The sequence below is a fragment of the Cataglyphis hispanica genome, chromosome 6 (assembly GCF_021464435.1).
Source record: "Cataglyphis hispanica isolate Lineage 1 chromosome 6, ULB_Chis1_1.0, whole genome shotgun sequence".
Taxonomy (NCBI): domain Eukaryota; kingdom Metazoa; phylum Arthropoda; class Insecta; order Hymenoptera; family Formicidae; genus Cataglyphis; species Cataglyphis hispanica.
Window position 1 is genome coordinate 1,716,229 of NC_065959.1, and position 17,550 is coordinate 1,733,778.

Sequence of the window (17,550 nt, forward strand, 5' to 3'; positions counted from 1 at the left end):
TCTCTATACACATATACATACACATATTGATACTGATAAATAGAATGGAAAGACAGGTGGAGATGTCATTATAATTTAATCGAGGGTATTCTCAAACGACGCGATATCGGCTTCTCGCGGCCTATTTTGCGCCGAGCTTTCAAGCTCGTCTAGATAGTGTAGAAAAGCTTTCTTGCTGCATAAAAGAGGCTCACCACCGCGTCCTTCCGCAAGTGAGATAAAACGACGTCTGCAACGTCTCATATCAAGCTTAACTCTTCGGAACTGTAAAAAAGAGTGTGTATGGGAATACAGGATACTTTCTATTATGCATAAAATTTTATACACATTTCATAAATTTTTATTTTACGCTAATAACTCTCTTAGTGATCAAGCTAATTCGATAGAATTCTCGAAAGATGAAATATTAATCGGCACTCACCGATCTCATTGTTGGACAAAAACGAATTTTTATTATGCAATTTCCGGATTACTACGTAACGATCAGCACGTCGTATAATCTTGACTCCCTATAAATGTGAAATAAATTAATTCCTCAATAAATCGTACAACGTTCAATATATATTGTTTAATATAATCTTACTTAATTATATATGAAGTGATAATTCTTTGCCAGACTTCGTTGAAACATCAAAAGATTCAATTAAATGTACTCGCGAATGTACTGGGACGTTGCCGTTGCGTTCGAAAACAACGCGGAAAGTGAAGTGAGTCTCGTTCGATTATGGCGGGAAAGAAACTCACGTGTATGCGTTCGGTCGGTATCATATCGATATCAAATTCAAGATGAAAACGAGCACTTTTTTTTACAGGACGCAGTATAAAAGTTGAGACATGTTTTCTCTAATTTCTATCAATTAGGTGTTAAGGTGTTAAAAATTTATAAATTAAATTATATATTTTTATAACCGCGAATAATAACTGCATATTAACAACTGCTGATAATAACCATTGTGATAAAACCAACACTCGATAAACAAGCGAGTCGCTATAACAAGTAAGTTGAATAAATATATAAAATCATAATTAATTTTTAAAAATAATATCCACTCGCAAATAATAATAAAGACGCGTGTCATTATTTTGAAACTTTGACAGCTTGACTTGACAGTTACTACACGTTTTTCGATATTGAACGATTATATCGAGTGACAGAGGGCGAGGAAGCGCCGGTTCGAGGCGGCGCCAAGGGAAATTAAAAATCTATACATAACGCGCCGGCTGTGGGTGAATGACGTCACACCCCCGAGACAACATCTTCCCGAGAGAGAGGATGGCGGCTCATCCCCGTCCGAGTGGACGGACGGCGCACGGAAATATCGGGGAACGTCATCGCTTCGTAGAAGGGAACAACTAGAAGCGCGAGGGTGTAACGTAAACGAGACGACGCTGTCCCTGAGAACGAGAGAGCGAAGCCTCTGGCGGAGAACGAGGACGGCGACGACCAGGGTGCAACAAGCGTCCGCGGACGTCACGCCGGGCAAACATGAGTGAGCTAAACTCGCGGCTGATCGCGAGGCTCGACCTGTGCGTCGCGAATCGCACAGCTGAGTTCGCCGGAACGGGTGAGTGAGACTCCATTTATTTTGTTAGAAGGCTAGCGTTAGAGAGGATATCGGGGGTGGAGGCGGGTCATGAATTCGTTGAGCTCGATCTTCGACAGTGACAGAGTAAGGGCTTCGGAATAAGCGGAAGGAAGAAAACGTCTCCGCGAAATCGTCAGTAGTACGGATTTAATTTTGTATCAGTTATTTTTTTTTTTTTTTTATATAGATTATATATCATATTTTCAATTTCGCGATGAGAACATTTACTTGTTATATTCAACAAATAAGCGGCGTTGCGATGAGAAAGCATTCAGTTTTTGCGACGCAATAATATTGGAATAAATTGAATAATGATGTTATTGAACGCGCGGAAGTATTTCAGATTTTTTCTCGTCTCTTAAAAATCTCTATTTTATAAGATTCATCTTGACATGTCGCGTTCGATATTAATAATTGAAAGAATGTATGTCACGCATCAAACTTTCTTCCTACGACGCAATAACTTTGAACACATACGTGTACACATAGGTATGGCAAATTTGCAGCAGGTTTTTCGCGAGATGCGATAAGAACAGATAGCGAAAAAAATTGCGTCTCTCATTGTTTCATATTTAAAAATCGCAAAGATTTTTTTGTCAGATTTCGAGAAGAGAACACGGTGTATATAACTATATATTTTTACGCAGAAATCTCGCCTACAAATTTGATTAAATTCGCGAGAAAAGTCTTCTTCTACTATTATTCCTGATTTATAAATTGCATAGAGTTGTTTACGACTCGCATCGCGTATTCCGTAATGTGTTTTTCTATCGAGCTTTAAAAATTTCTTTTATGTCGTTAAGAAGTTACGTCGGCGAATATGACAGCGCGCATTATTATAATAATGCGTTCTATTTTTTAAAACCCTTTTAAATACTACCTTGGAGGAAAACAGGCGAAGGATGAGAATATTCTGCGAAACGAGTATCGCGTGATAAAGAGTTTCGTGCTCTGCGAAACACTCCATTTCCCTAATCTCCATATTCCATATTAATTAACTAGTTCCATATTAATTAAGCACTTGCTAACATTATTCGAATATAGCTTCGACTTGCTGAGGAAAAAAAGTTTTCCTTCACACGATTTTTCACATATGCAATAATGAACTTCGCGTTGATCGTCACATAGTTAACGCTTATAATTTGATTTGTCATCGGCGTTGAAAATCGCGCTCAACGAAATTATATCGTTTATTCGACAATTTATTTTTTAAATATTTTGTTTGATTACATACAGAGGTAGATGTTGTAACTTTTTATATATCTGCTAAGAGTGCTGCTTGCATGCGATTTTAATCAAGCTTTACATAGCGACGGTGTGTTAACCATGTCCTTTTTTAATTATCTAAAAGTGGAGGAGCAGTTTTTCTCGTGTCTAATATTAAATTATATTAAGCAATTCTTTACAGCAATTACACAAGGATTAAAAAAATATGATTTTATAGAGAAGCATTTCAAAAATTTTCATTCACTTTCATATGTTTAATATTTATTTGAAGCTCTTAGATATATCTAGTAATCATTTTATATAGCTCAAGATATTGAGAGAAAACTATTTACGTTTCTTTCAAAAAAAAAATAAATAAGCAAAATAATTTTGATACTTTAGTTTTTTCAATACATTCACCCCCTATCCATAAGAGATCTCAAACCACCTTAAATGCACGATAGGCACGCTCCTACGATACTGTTCGTACTTCTTGTGTCGTTCATTAATCGCTCATTTATCGTTGCCAAGATGTGCGTCGGAAAGCAAAGGACATGGCACACCAGTAGATACGAAATGCCGGACTAGCGTACGCGCGAGAGAGCGAGTGGCCGACCAGAGTAGTGGCAGAGCAAGCGAGAAGGCAGAGCAGAGTAGTGAAGAGAAAGGGTAGAAAGCAAGTACGTAGAGAAAAAGAGATCCTCGAAAAAAAAAAAAATTACGTGACGCAAAAGTCTCGCGGAGAGAGAGAGAAAGAGAGAGAGAGAGAGAGAATGAGTCACGCTCAACAGCATGTGCTTGCGAGCGCGATAGTTCTCGCGCTATTAGTGGTACTCGGCATCCACGTCTTCCTGTTTCCCATGTATGACACGTCGTCCCCGCCGGCGCGACACACGAAGATCTCCGTATACGAGCAGGCGCTCTGTCGCACGACCCTGAAGACGTCCAACATCCGGGCACCGGCGCCCGAATGGCGCAACAATCCCTGCCCCAAGTACGGCATAGTGTCGGCGGTGCAGGGCGGGAGACTCGGCAATCAGATCTGGGAGTACGCGTCCGTGTGGGCGACCGCTCGTAGGACCGGCCTGGAGCCATTCATGCCGCGCTGCATTCTCAAGACTCTGGAGGAGCACTTCGAGAATCTCAGCATCCCGCCGCTCAGCTACATCGGCAGATGTACCCTGGACGTCGGGCAAGTGGTCAACTCCCTCAGTCAATGGAACAGTACGGAGCAGAACATCATTATACCCAGGTTAGCCTCGTTGGGGAGATTTTAAATGTCACAAGTTAACTATGAGATCAGATTAAATTAGACTAATTGTCGCTGCGGTATATATTGGCGCGCGGGAAATGTAACTAGAACGAATACTAGTGTAGAATAGAATGGAATAAGTTTAACTCTTGTTCAATTTTAATCTTCGTATATAAATTTGTGACTAAAAATGAAAGATAAATATATATTCTTGTATTAGACATGCGGCTTATTGGTCCTTGATACTGGTCTGGCTGGACGACGTACGGCGGGAATTCACGTTTAAGCCGAGTCTGAGGATCTACGCGGAGAAAGTATTGAAACGCGTGGCGGAGAAGTTCAACCTGTCCTCACCAACTTACGTCAGTGTACACGTGCGTCGAACCGATTACGTAGATTATCTTTGGCAGAAGCTGAAGACGCGGCCCGCACCGGTAAGTTACTACTTGTCGGCGATGGATTATTTTGCCGGCAGGTATAGCAATGTTGTCTTCGTAGTGACGAGCGATAATATTGCCTGGTGCAAGTATAACTTGCGCAGCAAGCGTCACAAAATCAGTTTTGTGTCGGATAAGGATGGCAAGGGTCCGGGCAAGGATCTAGCGGTCTTATCCGCGTGCAATCACAGCATAATAGATTACGGCACTTATGGCTCATTCGGAGCCATTTTGGCCGCCGGCGAAACCGTAGTTTACAATGTAACAACATACTTTTCTACGCTGATCGCCGATGTTCTACCAAATTGGAGGATAATGAGTTAAACAACTTGAGAATCAAAGCTTTCGAGCATAAACAGAAAACATATTTACATTGCGTCATATATATACATTTTTTACACAATTACATAATTTTTTCCAAAAGCGACATGTATATTATTTTGGAGAATTTTTAATTAATTTATATAAAAGAAAATTTTCTAAGAATCTATTATACTCGTATCTTTTTTTCATTATCCGAATTTGCAATTCAATGTTTAATTTTATAAATATTTATCAGATCAGAAATACTTGAAAAATCATCATATATTATTTACTTCTGCTATTTATATGATAATTAACATTAACATAAACTACATGAAAGTGTATATCTTGCCTTTCTGCCGCCTAGATAATATGTATATAGTATATTCATCTTTTCCTTTTATTTATCATACAAATGCATGAACATCTTGCCGGTAGTAAAATTCAATGAAAGTGTGTGTGTTGCTACATTACATTAAATTTTATAAATGTAAATGCATCAAAATGCGCTTAGTATTACGCGCATAGATTTATATATATTACGCTCTTATTTAAATTTAGTGTGCGTACACGAACTAGAAATCGATACACCTATAAATGTAGCGAGCGAGAAAACTTTTCAAGGAACTCGCGAGGAAAAGGTTTACAATGGAACAATGGACCACTAATATCTAAAACTAAAACAGATGCTTATTTTTTCTACGATTCCGATACAAACTCGACACGGCCATAAAAATTTAATGAAAAGAAAACAAAAAAAATGTAGAGAGATATCGGCTATCCTTTTCGAATAAAGTGGCGATTAAGAGAGCCTAATATATTAAAAAAAAAAAACATACGTATGAATAAATTTTACATTTGTGCAGAGTGCTCAGAATTGTATCTAATTGATGATTCTTTAACTTTGATGTGAGATCTTTCCCGAAAACTGGATTTTCTGATATTATTTTGTAGTTTATATCGTTTTCTATAACATATAGCCTAGTACCGTGAAGTTTCAGATTGATTGTGTTTACACGTTTCAATATATATTTCATATCGTAGCGAACATGCAATATAAATACTTCACGAAACCGATATATATTGACAACCATTTCTATAAGTCTTATAATGTACAATGATTTCAACTGTGATTCTATTTCTTATTGTGCCAAAATTCTTAATATACACAAACATATATATACACACACACACACATCTATATATGTATTATAAAATTATATCTATACAAGGCGTTGTATAATATTTACAAATCTGTGAACAAATGATAAATTATTTCTTCACTTAACTATTAAGTATTAAAAAGAGAAAAAAAAGTTTATAGATTACTGCGCGAGATACTTTGCGGACGGGGAAAAATATTTTACATATAAAGCCAGTGTTTGAAATTTATTATAACAATAAATGTGACCTGATGTATCTGACCTACAGTGTTTTACAAATTAGACTAGTCAGTGTGTCTAATATCTATATGTTAATATCTATATATGGATGTATCTTCAACGTATTTGTTGCCTGCCAGTTGTTATATATCTGACAAAATGTTGAAACGCAAAAAGAAAATTGTGCTATTAGTAATAGAATTATATGATAAAAAAATGAACCGCGAATAAGATTTTTCATTCAGTCAATGCTATAACTGTGTGATTACAAGCAAAAAGATAAATATGTATCTGATGATAAAAATGTAAATAATTACTGAGACTACAACTTCCAGGCATCAGTACGATCTACTCTGTACGTTCTCTGTGATAATTTTATGTAATTTTTGGAAACATGCATAAGTTGAAAATGTATTCGTTTTACAGAATAAAAATACTCTGTGTCAAAATTATATGTATTAATTATATTAAAAATTATGTTTCAATGTTTCTTTCAATAAGAGAGATTACATCTATCAATTCATCATTCTGTATAGTATCAAACTTATCAAAAATTTATCTCAAAGCTCTTTCATTAAAATAGTATGTAAAAACGGTAATAAAATACGGCGCAATTTTCTCAGACACGGCACAATATAAATTTGCAAAAATTGATATAAATAATTATAAAATGTATGTTACTGATTTACAGTAACAAAACTCGTTGAACTTAAACCCAATTTCGCACCGGCTATCCTCATTCTCAAAGGCTGAAATCCAAGTTCTGCTTTGGGAATTCCATATTCTTGCAATTTCCTCTCATAAGTCGTTAATAAGTCATCGTGTGCTTTGCAAACTTTCGCTAATTCATATTGCAGATCTTGTATTGCAGCATTTTTTCTATTAAGCATATCCTAGGAGGAGAGGAGATAGTATAATACAATCTTATGCGATTCAAATAGAGCAACGAGATCATGTTTAATGCATACCTCTAATTTTTTATTCGCATTGATTACCGCCGCAGGATCTAATTGAGCTGCGGTCAATACTTCGCTGATCTGCGCTTCTCGTTGCTCCAATAACTCCGATAACTTTTCTAATTTTTTCTCCAAGAGGACATTCTTCAAACCTGTTTTCTGTTGCAATTCGAAAATAGCCGACACAAATCTAGAATGTAACTCATCTCTCTCGGATTGACACTAAAATGAGTAAAATAATATTAAAAAGGTTTTTGTTCATATATTGAAACTCCCTTTATCGTATGTTTATAAGTTTGACTATTTTACTTTTTCAAAACGCAGTTCGAGCACTTCATTTTCCCATTTTAAATTTTCCAGATCCTTCGCCACTGTAGACAATCTCCGTTTCGAATTCTGAAAATATCATTAACTCTTTTAAATACCTCCGTTTATAATAAAATCTTTGTACAGCAAAGATACATTTCAGATATACTAACAGCTAAAGCTTGTTTATCTTTCTCATAATTTGTAAGCTGACGGTTAAGCCCGGAAGATGTTTCTTGCAAAGATTTTAAATCAGCTGAATATTTTTTATTCTCTATTGTCAATTCTCGCACTTGCTTTTTCATACGTTCTTCATTATTTCTCATCGCTTCCATTTGTTCCTGTTAAAACATTTGCCACGTTAATTGAAAATCTTTTCAGATCACTTCCTCTTTGTGAGATTTAAATACAACAGAGATAGCAGAGTTCACCTTCATGCTTTTAATTAACGATAAATTATTGAGAGTGACATCATTGTAATAATTTTTTATCTCGGCAAACGCATTCTCGTGATTTTTTATCAAATTTGCAATTTGCGCGTTCTTTCTCTCCTCCATTTCTGTAACTTCCATTCGATGCTTCAACGTTAAAGACTCATATTGACTGGTTAATTTCTGTTCGTATTTTTGCTCCAATTCTATCGCTTCAGATTCGAATTTTTTCATTAAATTATTCATTTCCTCCGAATGGTTCTGCATTTTATATGTATACAAAAAACAACGATTTTTATTAGAATTCATATAATTTTATATAATTTTCGACAAATTGTGCTGTGCATGTTTCTTACCATCTTCAACGCGCGTATCTCATTCATGTACGCCAATTCCTGTTCTTTCTGCGTTTTCTTGAGTTGTGTTTTGTCTTTAATAAGCTCGTTCTCTTGCGCAACGTAATCGTCTTGCGCTAATTTGAGAGCAACCAGATGTTCGGCTTTATTCTCAGACAAATTACTCTGATGCTCATACATTAAGTGTTTTACTTTCTGCTTGTATAACTTAAGTTCGGCATCGTGTTTCTCTGCCAATTCCTCTTTCTCGCGTTCTTTATTTCTATACGCAAATGAAACACATTTATATTATGGAAATAAATACATTTATATTATGGAAAAGGCATCGGCAATCAAGTTAAAGATACCTGATTGTAGCGCGCGCTTCATCCAGCTGATGTCTCGTAATTTCCCAAAAAGTTCGCAATTTATCTCTCTCTAATTGAAAGAAATTTCTTTCCTCCCGTTCACGTTCCATTTCTTCTAATATCTTATGAGCATATATTTCCAATTGCTCCCTATTCATTTTTGTTGTATCCACTCCACCAATCTGATCCGTTTTTCCTTTTGCCTTTTTGGGACCCTTTTCAACATGTAATTTTTATGTTATAATATAATAAATTAGAAAAAATTAGAAAAGTAGAAGAGAATTTTATACTTATATCATAAGTTTTATATTCGTTAGCAATAACAGATTTAAAAAACTATTATTATAGTACACATGTAAAAATATATAAAAATATTTATAATAAAGAGTAAAAATATGTGGTAATATTGAAAAAGCAAAATTGATATAAGAGTTAATATTAAAAAGCAAATATTTAAAATTAATAAAACTTACCATTTTATCGATATATAAAAAGCACGTAGAAAGATTCTATATGATATCTCTTCAAAGATTATAGCAAAATGTAATACGGACAATAATAATAATAATAATAATACTGTCAAGTCTATAGTTTCGCGTCAGCTGGCCTAAATTTATACAACTTGGTTAACTTGACATTTTAGAATGGAACTGTTTTGTAAGATCGTTACTAAGCAACCATGTCTATGCATTGATATGGACCCTATATATGCAGATTTTATATTTTTGATGACTATATATAATTTTCAAATAAAGAATGCATAAATGAGAAAAAGAAAGAGAAAAAAAAATATATATATATATTAAAATAACATTTTATTTAACAGAAATTAATGTTTATTTGGCATGCTTCCACAATATATTGCATTAGAAATAAGCTTTATTCAAAACATGCTTATTTGTTCTATAAAAAGATATGGTATAATATCAAATTAATTGATAAATTACAAATAATTATCACATTTCAGATAAAATAGAGGAATTAAATACATCACACGGCTGTTGTTTTTCAATAATTTTCATTTATTCACATTACTCTATTACTTCTTAAAAACAAAATTTGACACTTTGGAGCATATCATTTCGTAATATCTGAAGGAAGCATGTGTATTCTGAATTACGAATCACGATATCTCGCTGTAACAATGTAAATAATGTAAAAAATTCTTAATTTTCAGCTATTGCCAATCCCGCATAGGCGAATAATATTTGATTAAAAATTGTATTCAATTAAAAGCTCGTATTAAGAAATTTATCCTTCTAATAACGCGCAGCATATCAACAATTAATACATAAGTATTTAGCATTACAATGATTTTATTCCCCAGTTACGAAAAGTCGGGCACGTAAATGTATTAACGATTGCCATTACTTATATACATAAAAATCTGTGCATTTGTAGAAAAATTTGAAAATATAAATTATGAGGTAGAACTAGTCTATATACGGCATGTAACGAACATCAGGAGGAAAGGCAATCCTTTCCCTTTGGATTTGGTCCATTATTAATCCTGTCTACCAAGTCGTGCTGAATTTATATTCATAATCCAACAATTATATTGAAATAACTATCCTCTAACAGAAAATAAAAATATACCCTGACACAATTATTTTTTTTTGTTTTTACAGAAAAATTATGATAATAATTATATGACATAATTTACTGATATATAATCATATTTTTAAAATATAGAGATCCTTTCGTCTCTGATAATAAACTGTTGCTTCATATATATACTCGTGCGAGTAATTAAGCAGAAAATATAATAAAAATAAATAGTTATGTTGAACAATTTTGCTCACTCGAAAAATTCTGCCGAGTTGGTTGTATGGAATGCTATATGTCGTGTGACGATTGTTCAACATTTTTCATTAACTCATTTGTTTAACTCGACTTCCAAACATTTGTTTAACTCGATTCGCCATTAAATTGCAATAGACATCCCACAGCACCAAAGTAACCCTGAAATGACAAAGAGATACATCTGTAATGCTTAAATGATTAATTTTTAAATTTTTAGGCTATTGTGTTTTTACTTCATGTTCCAAAAACAGGGCCTTCAAGGTTCCTTCAGACCAATAATCCATAGCATAGGCCAATAATTTCATCGATATGGGATTTACCCTGAGAAAATTTCCAGCAAATACAACCTAAAAGCAAAAATTGTTGCAAAATGCCATAAAAATGTAGAGAAATTATAAATAACAATATACACACACACATATATATATATATATATATATATATATATATATATATATATATATATAATGTGTGTGTGGGGGGGGGGTGTATTATTACCCTCTCAATTTTTTCATTTACTGCGCACATGCGCGCAATGGAACCGATATTATTTGTGATAGTAACAAGTGTTGCACGCGCTAGATCTTTTTTCGTGACGGTATTTCTGCGGTCTGTGGAATTCATTTGTCCAAAACTAAAAGCAAAGAATAAAAAATGAAATTGCGTTAACAGTAAAACATCAGAATTGTTCTACTTGAAACGGCGATTATTAATTGCGGTAAATTACCTGCTCGCAACTAGGTCTCCAGGAAGGCCGAAACGATCATAATCGCCGCCATATATATCTTTGATCAATTTATCTACTCTTGTATTATCGCCACCCGTCGCTAATTCTATCGCTTCTTCGAAGGTATTACAACCGGTAAGTAAACAACATAATCCTAAAAATGTTCCGCCGCCTAAACTATATAAAATATTTACATGTTATATTGATATTGCTTAACAATGAATCTTGCTCCAATATGCAATGTACATATATAATAAATGTTCAATTATAAAATATATATACCTCGTTCCAGATATTCTTTTATAGTTTTCTGGTCCATATACTGCTAATATGCTTACTCCAGAGCCTATGTTAACAAGCTGCAAGATACAATCTTCAAAAATCATTCCTGTTGAGGAGAATGTATACAAATGTATATAAAAAAATATTTTCATGCATCCTTACCAAGAAAGGATATGGTTCAGAAAAATTATAGGGTATTTTCTGACATTTGCTGTCATCGGTGGGATTCGACCAATAATAGCATTCATGCGGATTCATAGTTTCTATGTAGAGCATTCCATGTATTAAACTATCTAATTCATCGAATTTTGCTAAGTTCATATTTACTTCCTGCCAAAGATATTTCGAAATTATGTAATTTATCAATAATAATTATAAAATATCAAGATATATGATTCTACCTTTTTAAAATTATCTTCAAATTTAAAGGCACCACCACCTGTGGCGCAAACAGTAGTCACAAGATTCGCCATGCCTTTTGATTTTGCTAGTGCTAAAAAATTTCCCATTTCACTTGTAGGAAATCTAATGAAATGTAACGTTCCTTGTCTGCCCCTAATGCAAACATTATTCATCTGAAATAATAGTTAAAACAATTATAAAGAAAGAGAGAGAACAGGGTTTATATAGATAATAAATTACAGCAATTATAAATCGAATATTCAGCAGTACTGACTTGTAAATGTGTATCACGATGACCAGTTTTTCCATACGCCGAGTTTTTAGTAAGATATCGACGAATATTTTTTAATGTCTCAACTTCTGCATCTGCCTCGTCTCTCGTTATGTCCTTTGGCTCAAAGTACACTAATTTACATAATGTACCGCCTATATCCATTCCAAACCAAGGCATCGCTATAACAACAATATCATTAATATTTCATTTATTGTAATTTGTGCAGAAACATGATAAAAAATATTTAAAGATAGTTATTTTTGAAAAGGCAATAATTACTAGCAATTTAAAAAGCACAATTTTACAAAAACTATGAAGGAGATTTAATTTTTGGAATTGTGATTATTAATAAGCTTATCATGCAGAAAAGTTGTGATGAAATGCAAAGATATACACACATCAAAAACTTGTTTAATTACTATTTATAGTCTAATTAATAGTTTAGGAGATACTCAAGCAAAATGCATATAATTCTGAATGAATTTTTGTCATATGCCAATTACTTATTTTGTTATTTAGTTTATTGCATATTGTATGTCAGCAATATTTTATTAATATCGTAAACTAATATGCTTGTGTATGTACAATTTTAAGTTAAGAAAATATTAATGTTCTAAAACAATTCACATAATAATCGCAAGCACTAAGTCACTAGATATCATTTACAAACAATGCCAATATAAATAATATATAATAAAAAGTAAAAATTAGCAATCTAAGCACACATACAGTCCAGTGACTCACAAGGAGATGAATGATTCCTCTCTTCTTTAGCCATGATCTTGCCAGTGGAATATCCGTTAGACTCCATATTTTTTGGAGTTAAATTATTTTTATGATTTTGTGGACTCATTGCTCAGAGTTGAATATCATGAATTTTTTTTTTGTAATAAAGAATCTCTTTGCTGCAAGAAAGAAATACATGTTTAAAATTAAAAAGTATTAAGAATATAATATAATAATGATCAAATATCTCATATTTAATTTTATTGTAATTATTATACAAATATAGTTTCTCTTTATTTCTTTTAATATATATAGAAGACTATTTTTTACCAATTCTGAATACCATTATCATTAAATCATCTATAAGGTCAAAGATCATCTTTCATTTACGTATTTGAAATATCTCTACATAAATTTACATAAGTAATGTCACATACATACAATTGTATAATATGCATGTTTTCCAATTTTCCGGATTGCTTTAACTTAAATGCTTTTATGTATTTCATGCGTAGCAATGCATGAGATGAAAATAGGAAATTATATCATTCTCTGATATATAAATTTGAAATTAATAATATTTTAATAAATAATATCTTTAGCACACAATATATAAAAGTATTGTCTCTGAAATTAGTGTAATAGTTCTCAAATTAACAAGTATACAACTTTGATATGCCTTTCCAATGATAAAAAATTTATATTTCGATAGAGTGTGTACATATACATACATACATATATATATATATATATATATATATATATATATATATATATAAAGAGAGAGACAGAGAAAGAAAGATCTTACTTTAGCAAATAATCCACTAGTTCCCTATTTTTAAATGATAAGAAAGAGAGAGAAATTCGAAGCGTTATGTTATATAAGTTATAAGTTATAAATTAGCAATCGTCTCAGCAATTAATTTTTTACTTCTATTATGACATCCTTTTGACGTAATAATAGTTTACATCACGATATTCCACCTATCGTTCATCAACATATCGCGAACACCGTACATTACACTTATATCCATCGCAACGTAGAAATTATTGTTAGGAAATTTTAATCGGATCATACGACGACGCCGACGTATATAAACGTTCTGCTCTCGATCACGCGCGACTCATCGTCATCGCGACGCCATCGACGTCCTCCACGAGATGTCAAATATCACGTCGATCGAGGAGTCGCGTCAACAACGGAATGCACGCCGAAGAGCGGCGATGTCGTGGCGTGATCTCCCACGCCAGGCCGGCGTGATACTTACTCATCGAATTTTCGGGCGAGCGCCGGGAACCGCGCAAGTCAACCAGGACCGTCTTCGACCCGACGCTCCCTTCCGCTCTGCACGCACTGTCCGACTATCCGAGTCTTTGCACTGTCCGACTATCCGAGTCTGCACTGTCGGCACTGTGCACAACTGACGATTGTAGCCACCAATAGCAGCAGTGCTGTATAAATTACTCATGCACAAATTGTATGTAGTGGAGCAATAACTGTACAACGAACGGGATTCGTCAAAAAGACGACAGTAACGGCCGTATGCGATGGAACGCGTTCTATTCTATCAGCTAATACCCTGATAGCACAAATAATATATTCTTTGACTATTCTATTTAGTGTTAAATATACTATTTTGAGGATATTCTTACAGAATTATCTATGAATTTTTTTTAGAATATTCTCAGGTTAAAAGAATATTTTTTAAATCTGCTTAGAAGATATTAATATTGTATTTAGAACGGTTTTATTTTGAAATTCTGTGCAGATTTATAAATCTTTTGTTTTCACTTTATTAGAATATTCAAATATTAACTGAAGGATATTTAATGAATATTTACAGAATATAGATTGTGTTATCTGGGACACATTTTATGCGGAAAAACGCGCGATTTTCATTTACTTACTGCACAAACTCGCTCAGATGCGTCAAAACCGTGATAAAATAAAATTAAAATTAAAATGTAAAAATATATTGCGTGCAAGCATTTTGATTGCAAGCGTTTATATGCAATAACATATGTACATTATTTCATTAAATATTAAATAATTAACATGCGATTGTCGAATTCGCGAATATTAAGAGATGGCTCTTTCTTCTTTTTTTGTACGCATGATTCATCTTGTTGCGACACAGTATCATTCTTATTTTTAGTCTCTATTATTTCTCTACCATTCACCTCATAAAACAACGTGATTGGGCAGAAATGACAGTACTTGTAAATGACACGGCAATCAGTTGATTATATCAAATTCTTCCTCCTCTATTTTTCCTAAAAGCACAATGTCCGTTCTCTTTTTTAGACACTTTTTTCATTCTTTTCGTTCCTGGTTTCTCTATGTATTTATTTGTATTTACTTTTTTTACTATTGACGGATTTTATTCTTTTATGACGTTATACACACATATATATATACATATAGAGATTTTATTATATATACAAAAACACCTATTATTTACATGGTCATTTTAGCTCGAGCAATAAAAAAAAGGTTTTTCTCGTCTATTGTTTTGAATCATATATCATGTTATATTTGTGTAATCCTCAGAAACAATCGCATATTTACCTGTGCTGAAGCTCTTGTTATCATTCTTTTTCTTCCGTCGCTCATATTAGCTATATATATATATATATATATATTATGTATTTCTTTTTCTAATTAAAAATTTTTTTATTATTAATATTTTATGCAGTTTTCCAATTAAATGTTATTCTAATTCTATTGAATTCTACTTACAATTTTAGAATTGACACTCTATCACGCATGCTGCATCTATCACGCGTCAATCTAAATTAATATGTCACATATATATCTAATTTTATCACACTCTTATCACTACTGAAATATCGCGCGAAAATTCTACAAGCTGTAGAGATTAATCCACGACTAGTCATCATCTAATCGACTATCTTCTTTTACTGTAAAAAAACTCTACTTAACTCTTTCTATTTATTCTATTACAACAGAATTATCTATCTTGTTGAAATAGTTTTAAAAATTAAATGATCTCCAAGCGATATCAATATAATTTACACGACCATCTTGTCGTATGATAACTTAATGACATATTGACCAATTGTAGCATGGCGGCGCTTCATTTAAATGTTGCCACGAAACCGCTGTTTAAAAAAAGCCACGCCTTGTCACTCTTTTATTGCCTTAAATACATTCTCACTGTTAAACAGAATAAAATTATATATTTAAAACATCGTCTCATTGAGTTAAAGTTTTTTATGTAGATTCATAGATCGTTTTTTTTTCTTTTCATTTTATTAGAATATTCAAATATTCACTAAAGGTTATTTATAGAATGTTTATAAAATATTAGATATTTGTGCTATCCGGGTTTGTTATCTTTAATAGCTCTTAAGGTAAAAGATTTTAAACGTAATAAAAGCAAATCCATCAATCATAATTAAACACTTGTGCAGTGTAGTAAAAAAAAAAAAAATATTTGCCTGTGAATATTTATTGATTATTATTGTTACCGTGTGATAACTTGCATTTTTTTTTTTTTTGAAAAAAAAAAGATTGTACACAACTAGTGCATTACTAAAAGTGCAAAGTGCATCACTTTTTTCTTATAATTTACTAACACGTGTTAGGGCTTGTTTCCATCGTTATTAAACTCGATTCAAGAGCAAGTTACTAGAACTCAGGTCGTGGCATGTGTGGAAGATTTTTCAGATGTAAATAAAGCTAGATTGATTTTATACTAAAGTATTTATATAAATTGTTATATTAATCGCTCACGATGGTGCGAAAATTAAAGTATCATGAACAAAAACTGCTAAAGAAGGTAGATTTTTTATCGTGGCCGGCCGACAATAATCTTCACGAGGTTAAGATCTTAAAGCGATATTGCATTCAGAGAAGATCAGACTATACGGTGTAAGAATGAAACTATTTTATTTTATGTATTTTAATATAATATATAATATAATTTAAAAACTTTACTATCTTAGGTACAACAAATTGTCACGCGAGATACGGGAATTAGGTAAAAAGATTAAGGAAGTTGAACCTGATCATCCTTTTCGAATAGAGCAGAGTGCTATGTTGCTGGAAAAGTTATATATGATGGGCTTGATATCCACCAAATGGGATTTGTCTCAAACTCAGAAAGTAACCGCCAGTTGCTTTTGTAGACGAAGACTTCCAGTTGTTATGGTACGCAACAAAATGAGTCAAACAATATCAATGGCAATAAAGTTCATAGAGCAGGGTCATGTCAGAGTTGGGGTCGAAGTTATAAAGGATCCTGCATTTCTAGTAACAAGGTAATATTATTATAATTTTCTTTCTCTCTCTTGTATCGTATAATGTAGAATAAATAAAATGATTATATGTATTTGACAGAAATTTGGAAGACTTCGTTACATGGGTAGATACTTCTGCTATTAGGAAACATGTACTAGAATACAAGAATGAGGTGAGTATATCTTTAGTTTCTCGCATTACATATGTTACTAGTTAAATTACATTTACATATATTTGTTTTACAGAGGGACGATTTTGATTTGGCATAAATTTATGTGTTAATTGAATGTGTGTTTGTGAAATATATTTTTATAAATAAAAAAGAATATTGTGTTTATTATAGATTAAATATTTATAATCAAATTCTTTCAACAAAGAATTTTCATAATTATTATACACTTCTTATACTTCTCATTCAAATTATAATTATATACAGGCAGATTATTGAGGATATTGCTTTTAGTATAAGATTCAATAGCACATTCTTTTTATTCTTAGAGAAATTCTTCC

The 17,550-nt window shown here is 32.7% G+C and overlaps 4 protein-coding genes across 7 annotated transcripts; 2 read left to right on the top strand and 2 right to left on the bottom strand.

The window, feature by feature from the left end:
* Window positions 1-1,226: 1,226 nt before the first annotated feature.
* Window positions 1,227-6,615, top strand: LOC126850528 (galactoside alpha-(1,2)-fucosyltransferase 2-like). Its single transcript, XM_050593649.1, has 3 exons — window positions 1,227-1,565; window positions 3,324-4,044; window positions 4,265-6,615. Exons 2-3 carry the CDS (start codon window positions 3,566-3,568, stop codon window positions 4,803-4,805), a joined length of 1,020 nt encoding a protein of 339 aa, XP_050449606.1. The 5' UTR covers window positions 1,227-1,565; window positions 3,324-3,565; the 3' UTR covers window positions 4,806-6,615.
* Window positions 6,616-6,745: 130 nt separating this feature from the next.
* LOC126850517 (dynein regulatory complex subunit 4) lies at window positions 6,746-9,159 on the bottom strand. Its single transcript, XM_050593632.1, has 8 exons — window positions 9,036-9,159; window positions 8,563-8,777; window positions 8,216-8,477; window positions 7,860-8,120; window positions 7,602-7,769; window positions 7,432-7,518; window positions 7,135-7,344; window positions 6,746-7,059 (listed from the first exon to the last, which is right to left on the bottom strand). The coding sequence occupies exons 1-8, from the start codon at window positions 9,036-9,038 to the stop codon at window positions 6,844-6,846; spliced, it is 1,422 nt and encodes a 473-aa protein (XP_050449589.1). The 5' UTR covers window positions 9,039-9,159; the 3' UTR covers window positions 6,746-6,843.
* A 404-nt stretch (window positions 9,160-9,563) lies between these two features.
* Window positions 9,564-14,207, bottom strand: LOC126850521 (pantothenate kinase 3). Of its 4 annotated transcripts, none has more exons than XM_050593641.1 (10): window positions 14,045-14,207; window positions 12,795-12,955; window positions 12,051-12,229; window positions 11,776-11,949; window positions 11,537-11,704; window positions 11,375-11,451; window positions 11,093-11,269; window positions 10,864-10,999; window positions 10,599-10,712; window positions 9,564-10,524 (listed from the first exon to the last, which is right to left on the bottom strand). In XM_050593641.1, exons 2-10 carry the CDS (start codon window positions 12,901-12,903, stop codon window positions 10,471-10,473), a joined length of 1,188 nt encoding a protein of 395 aa, XP_050449598.1. In that variant the 5' UTR covers window positions 12,904-12,955; window positions 14,045-14,207; the 3' UTR covers window positions 9,564-10,470. The 4 variants fall into 4 exon arrangements, with proteins under 4 accessions (XP_050449598.1, XP_050449594.1, XP_050449595.1 ...); XM_050593637.1 differs by having other exon boundaries at window positions 12,780-12,955; XM_050593638.1 differs by lacking the exon at window positions 14,045-14,207 and adding an exon at window positions 13,708-14,031 and having other exon boundaries at window positions 12,780-12,955.
* Window positions 14,208-16,414: 2,207 nt separating this feature from the next.
* On the top strand, window positions 16,415-17,416 carry LOC126850547 (U3 small nucleolar ribonucleoprotein protein IMP3). The gene is made up of 4 exons (XM_050593680.1): window positions 16,415-16,671; window positions 16,746-17,060; window positions 17,140-17,212; window positions 17,286-17,416. The coding sequence occupies exons 1-4, from the start codon at window positions 16,535-16,537 to the stop codon at window positions 17,307-17,309; spliced, it is 549 nt and encodes a 182-aa protein (XP_050449637.1). The 5' UTR covers window positions 16,415-16,534; the 3' UTR covers window positions 17,310-17,416.
* Window positions 17,417-17,550: the final 134 nt, after the last annotated feature.

Excerpts from the sequence above, each read along its gene's own strand:
- LOC126850528 (XM_050593649.1), top strand. The coding sequence starts at position 3,566 with ATGAGTCACGCTCAACAGCATGTGCTTGCGAGCGCGATAGTTCTCGCG. Across the intron at positions 4,045-4,264 it reads CAGAACATCATTATACCCAG|ACATGCGGCTTATTGGTCCT; the intron begins GTTAGCCTCGTT and ends TTCTTGTATTAG.
- LOC126850517 (XM_050593632.1), bottom strand. Across the intron at positions 7,519-7,601 it reads AAGATAAACAAGCTTTAGCT|AATTCGAAACGGAGATTGTC; the intron begins GTTAGTATATCT and ends TGATATTTTCAG. Across the intron at positions 7,345-7,431 it reads TCGAACTGCGTTTTGAAAAA|TGTCAATCCGAGAGAGATGA; the intron begins GTAAAATAGTCA and ends TACTCATTTTAG.
- LOC126850521 (XM_050593637.1), bottom strand. The coding sequence starts at position 12,903 with ATGAGTCCACAAAATCATAAAAATAATTTAACTCCAAAAAATATGGAG. Across the intron at positions 11,950-12,050 it reads ATCGTGATACACATTTACAA|ATGAATAATGTTTGCATTAG; the intron begins GTCAGTACTGCT and ends CTATTATTTCAG. Across the intron at positions 11,270-11,374 it reads AAAAGAATATCTGGAACGAG|TTTAGGCGGCGGAACATTTT; the intron begins GTATATATATTT and ends TATTTTATATAG.
- LOC126850547 (XM_050593680.1), top strand. The coding sequence starts at position 16,535 with ATGGTGCGAAAATTAAAGTATCATGAACAAAAACTGCTAAAGAAGGTA. Across the intron at positions 16,672-16,745 it reads AGAAGATCAGACTATACGGT|GTACAACAAATTGTCACGCG; the intron begins GTAAGAATGAAA and ends TTACTATCTTAG. Across the intron at positions 17,213-17,285 it reads TACTAGAATACAAGAATGAG|AGGGACGATTTTGATTTGGC; the intron begins GTGAGTATATCT and ends TTTGTTTTACAG.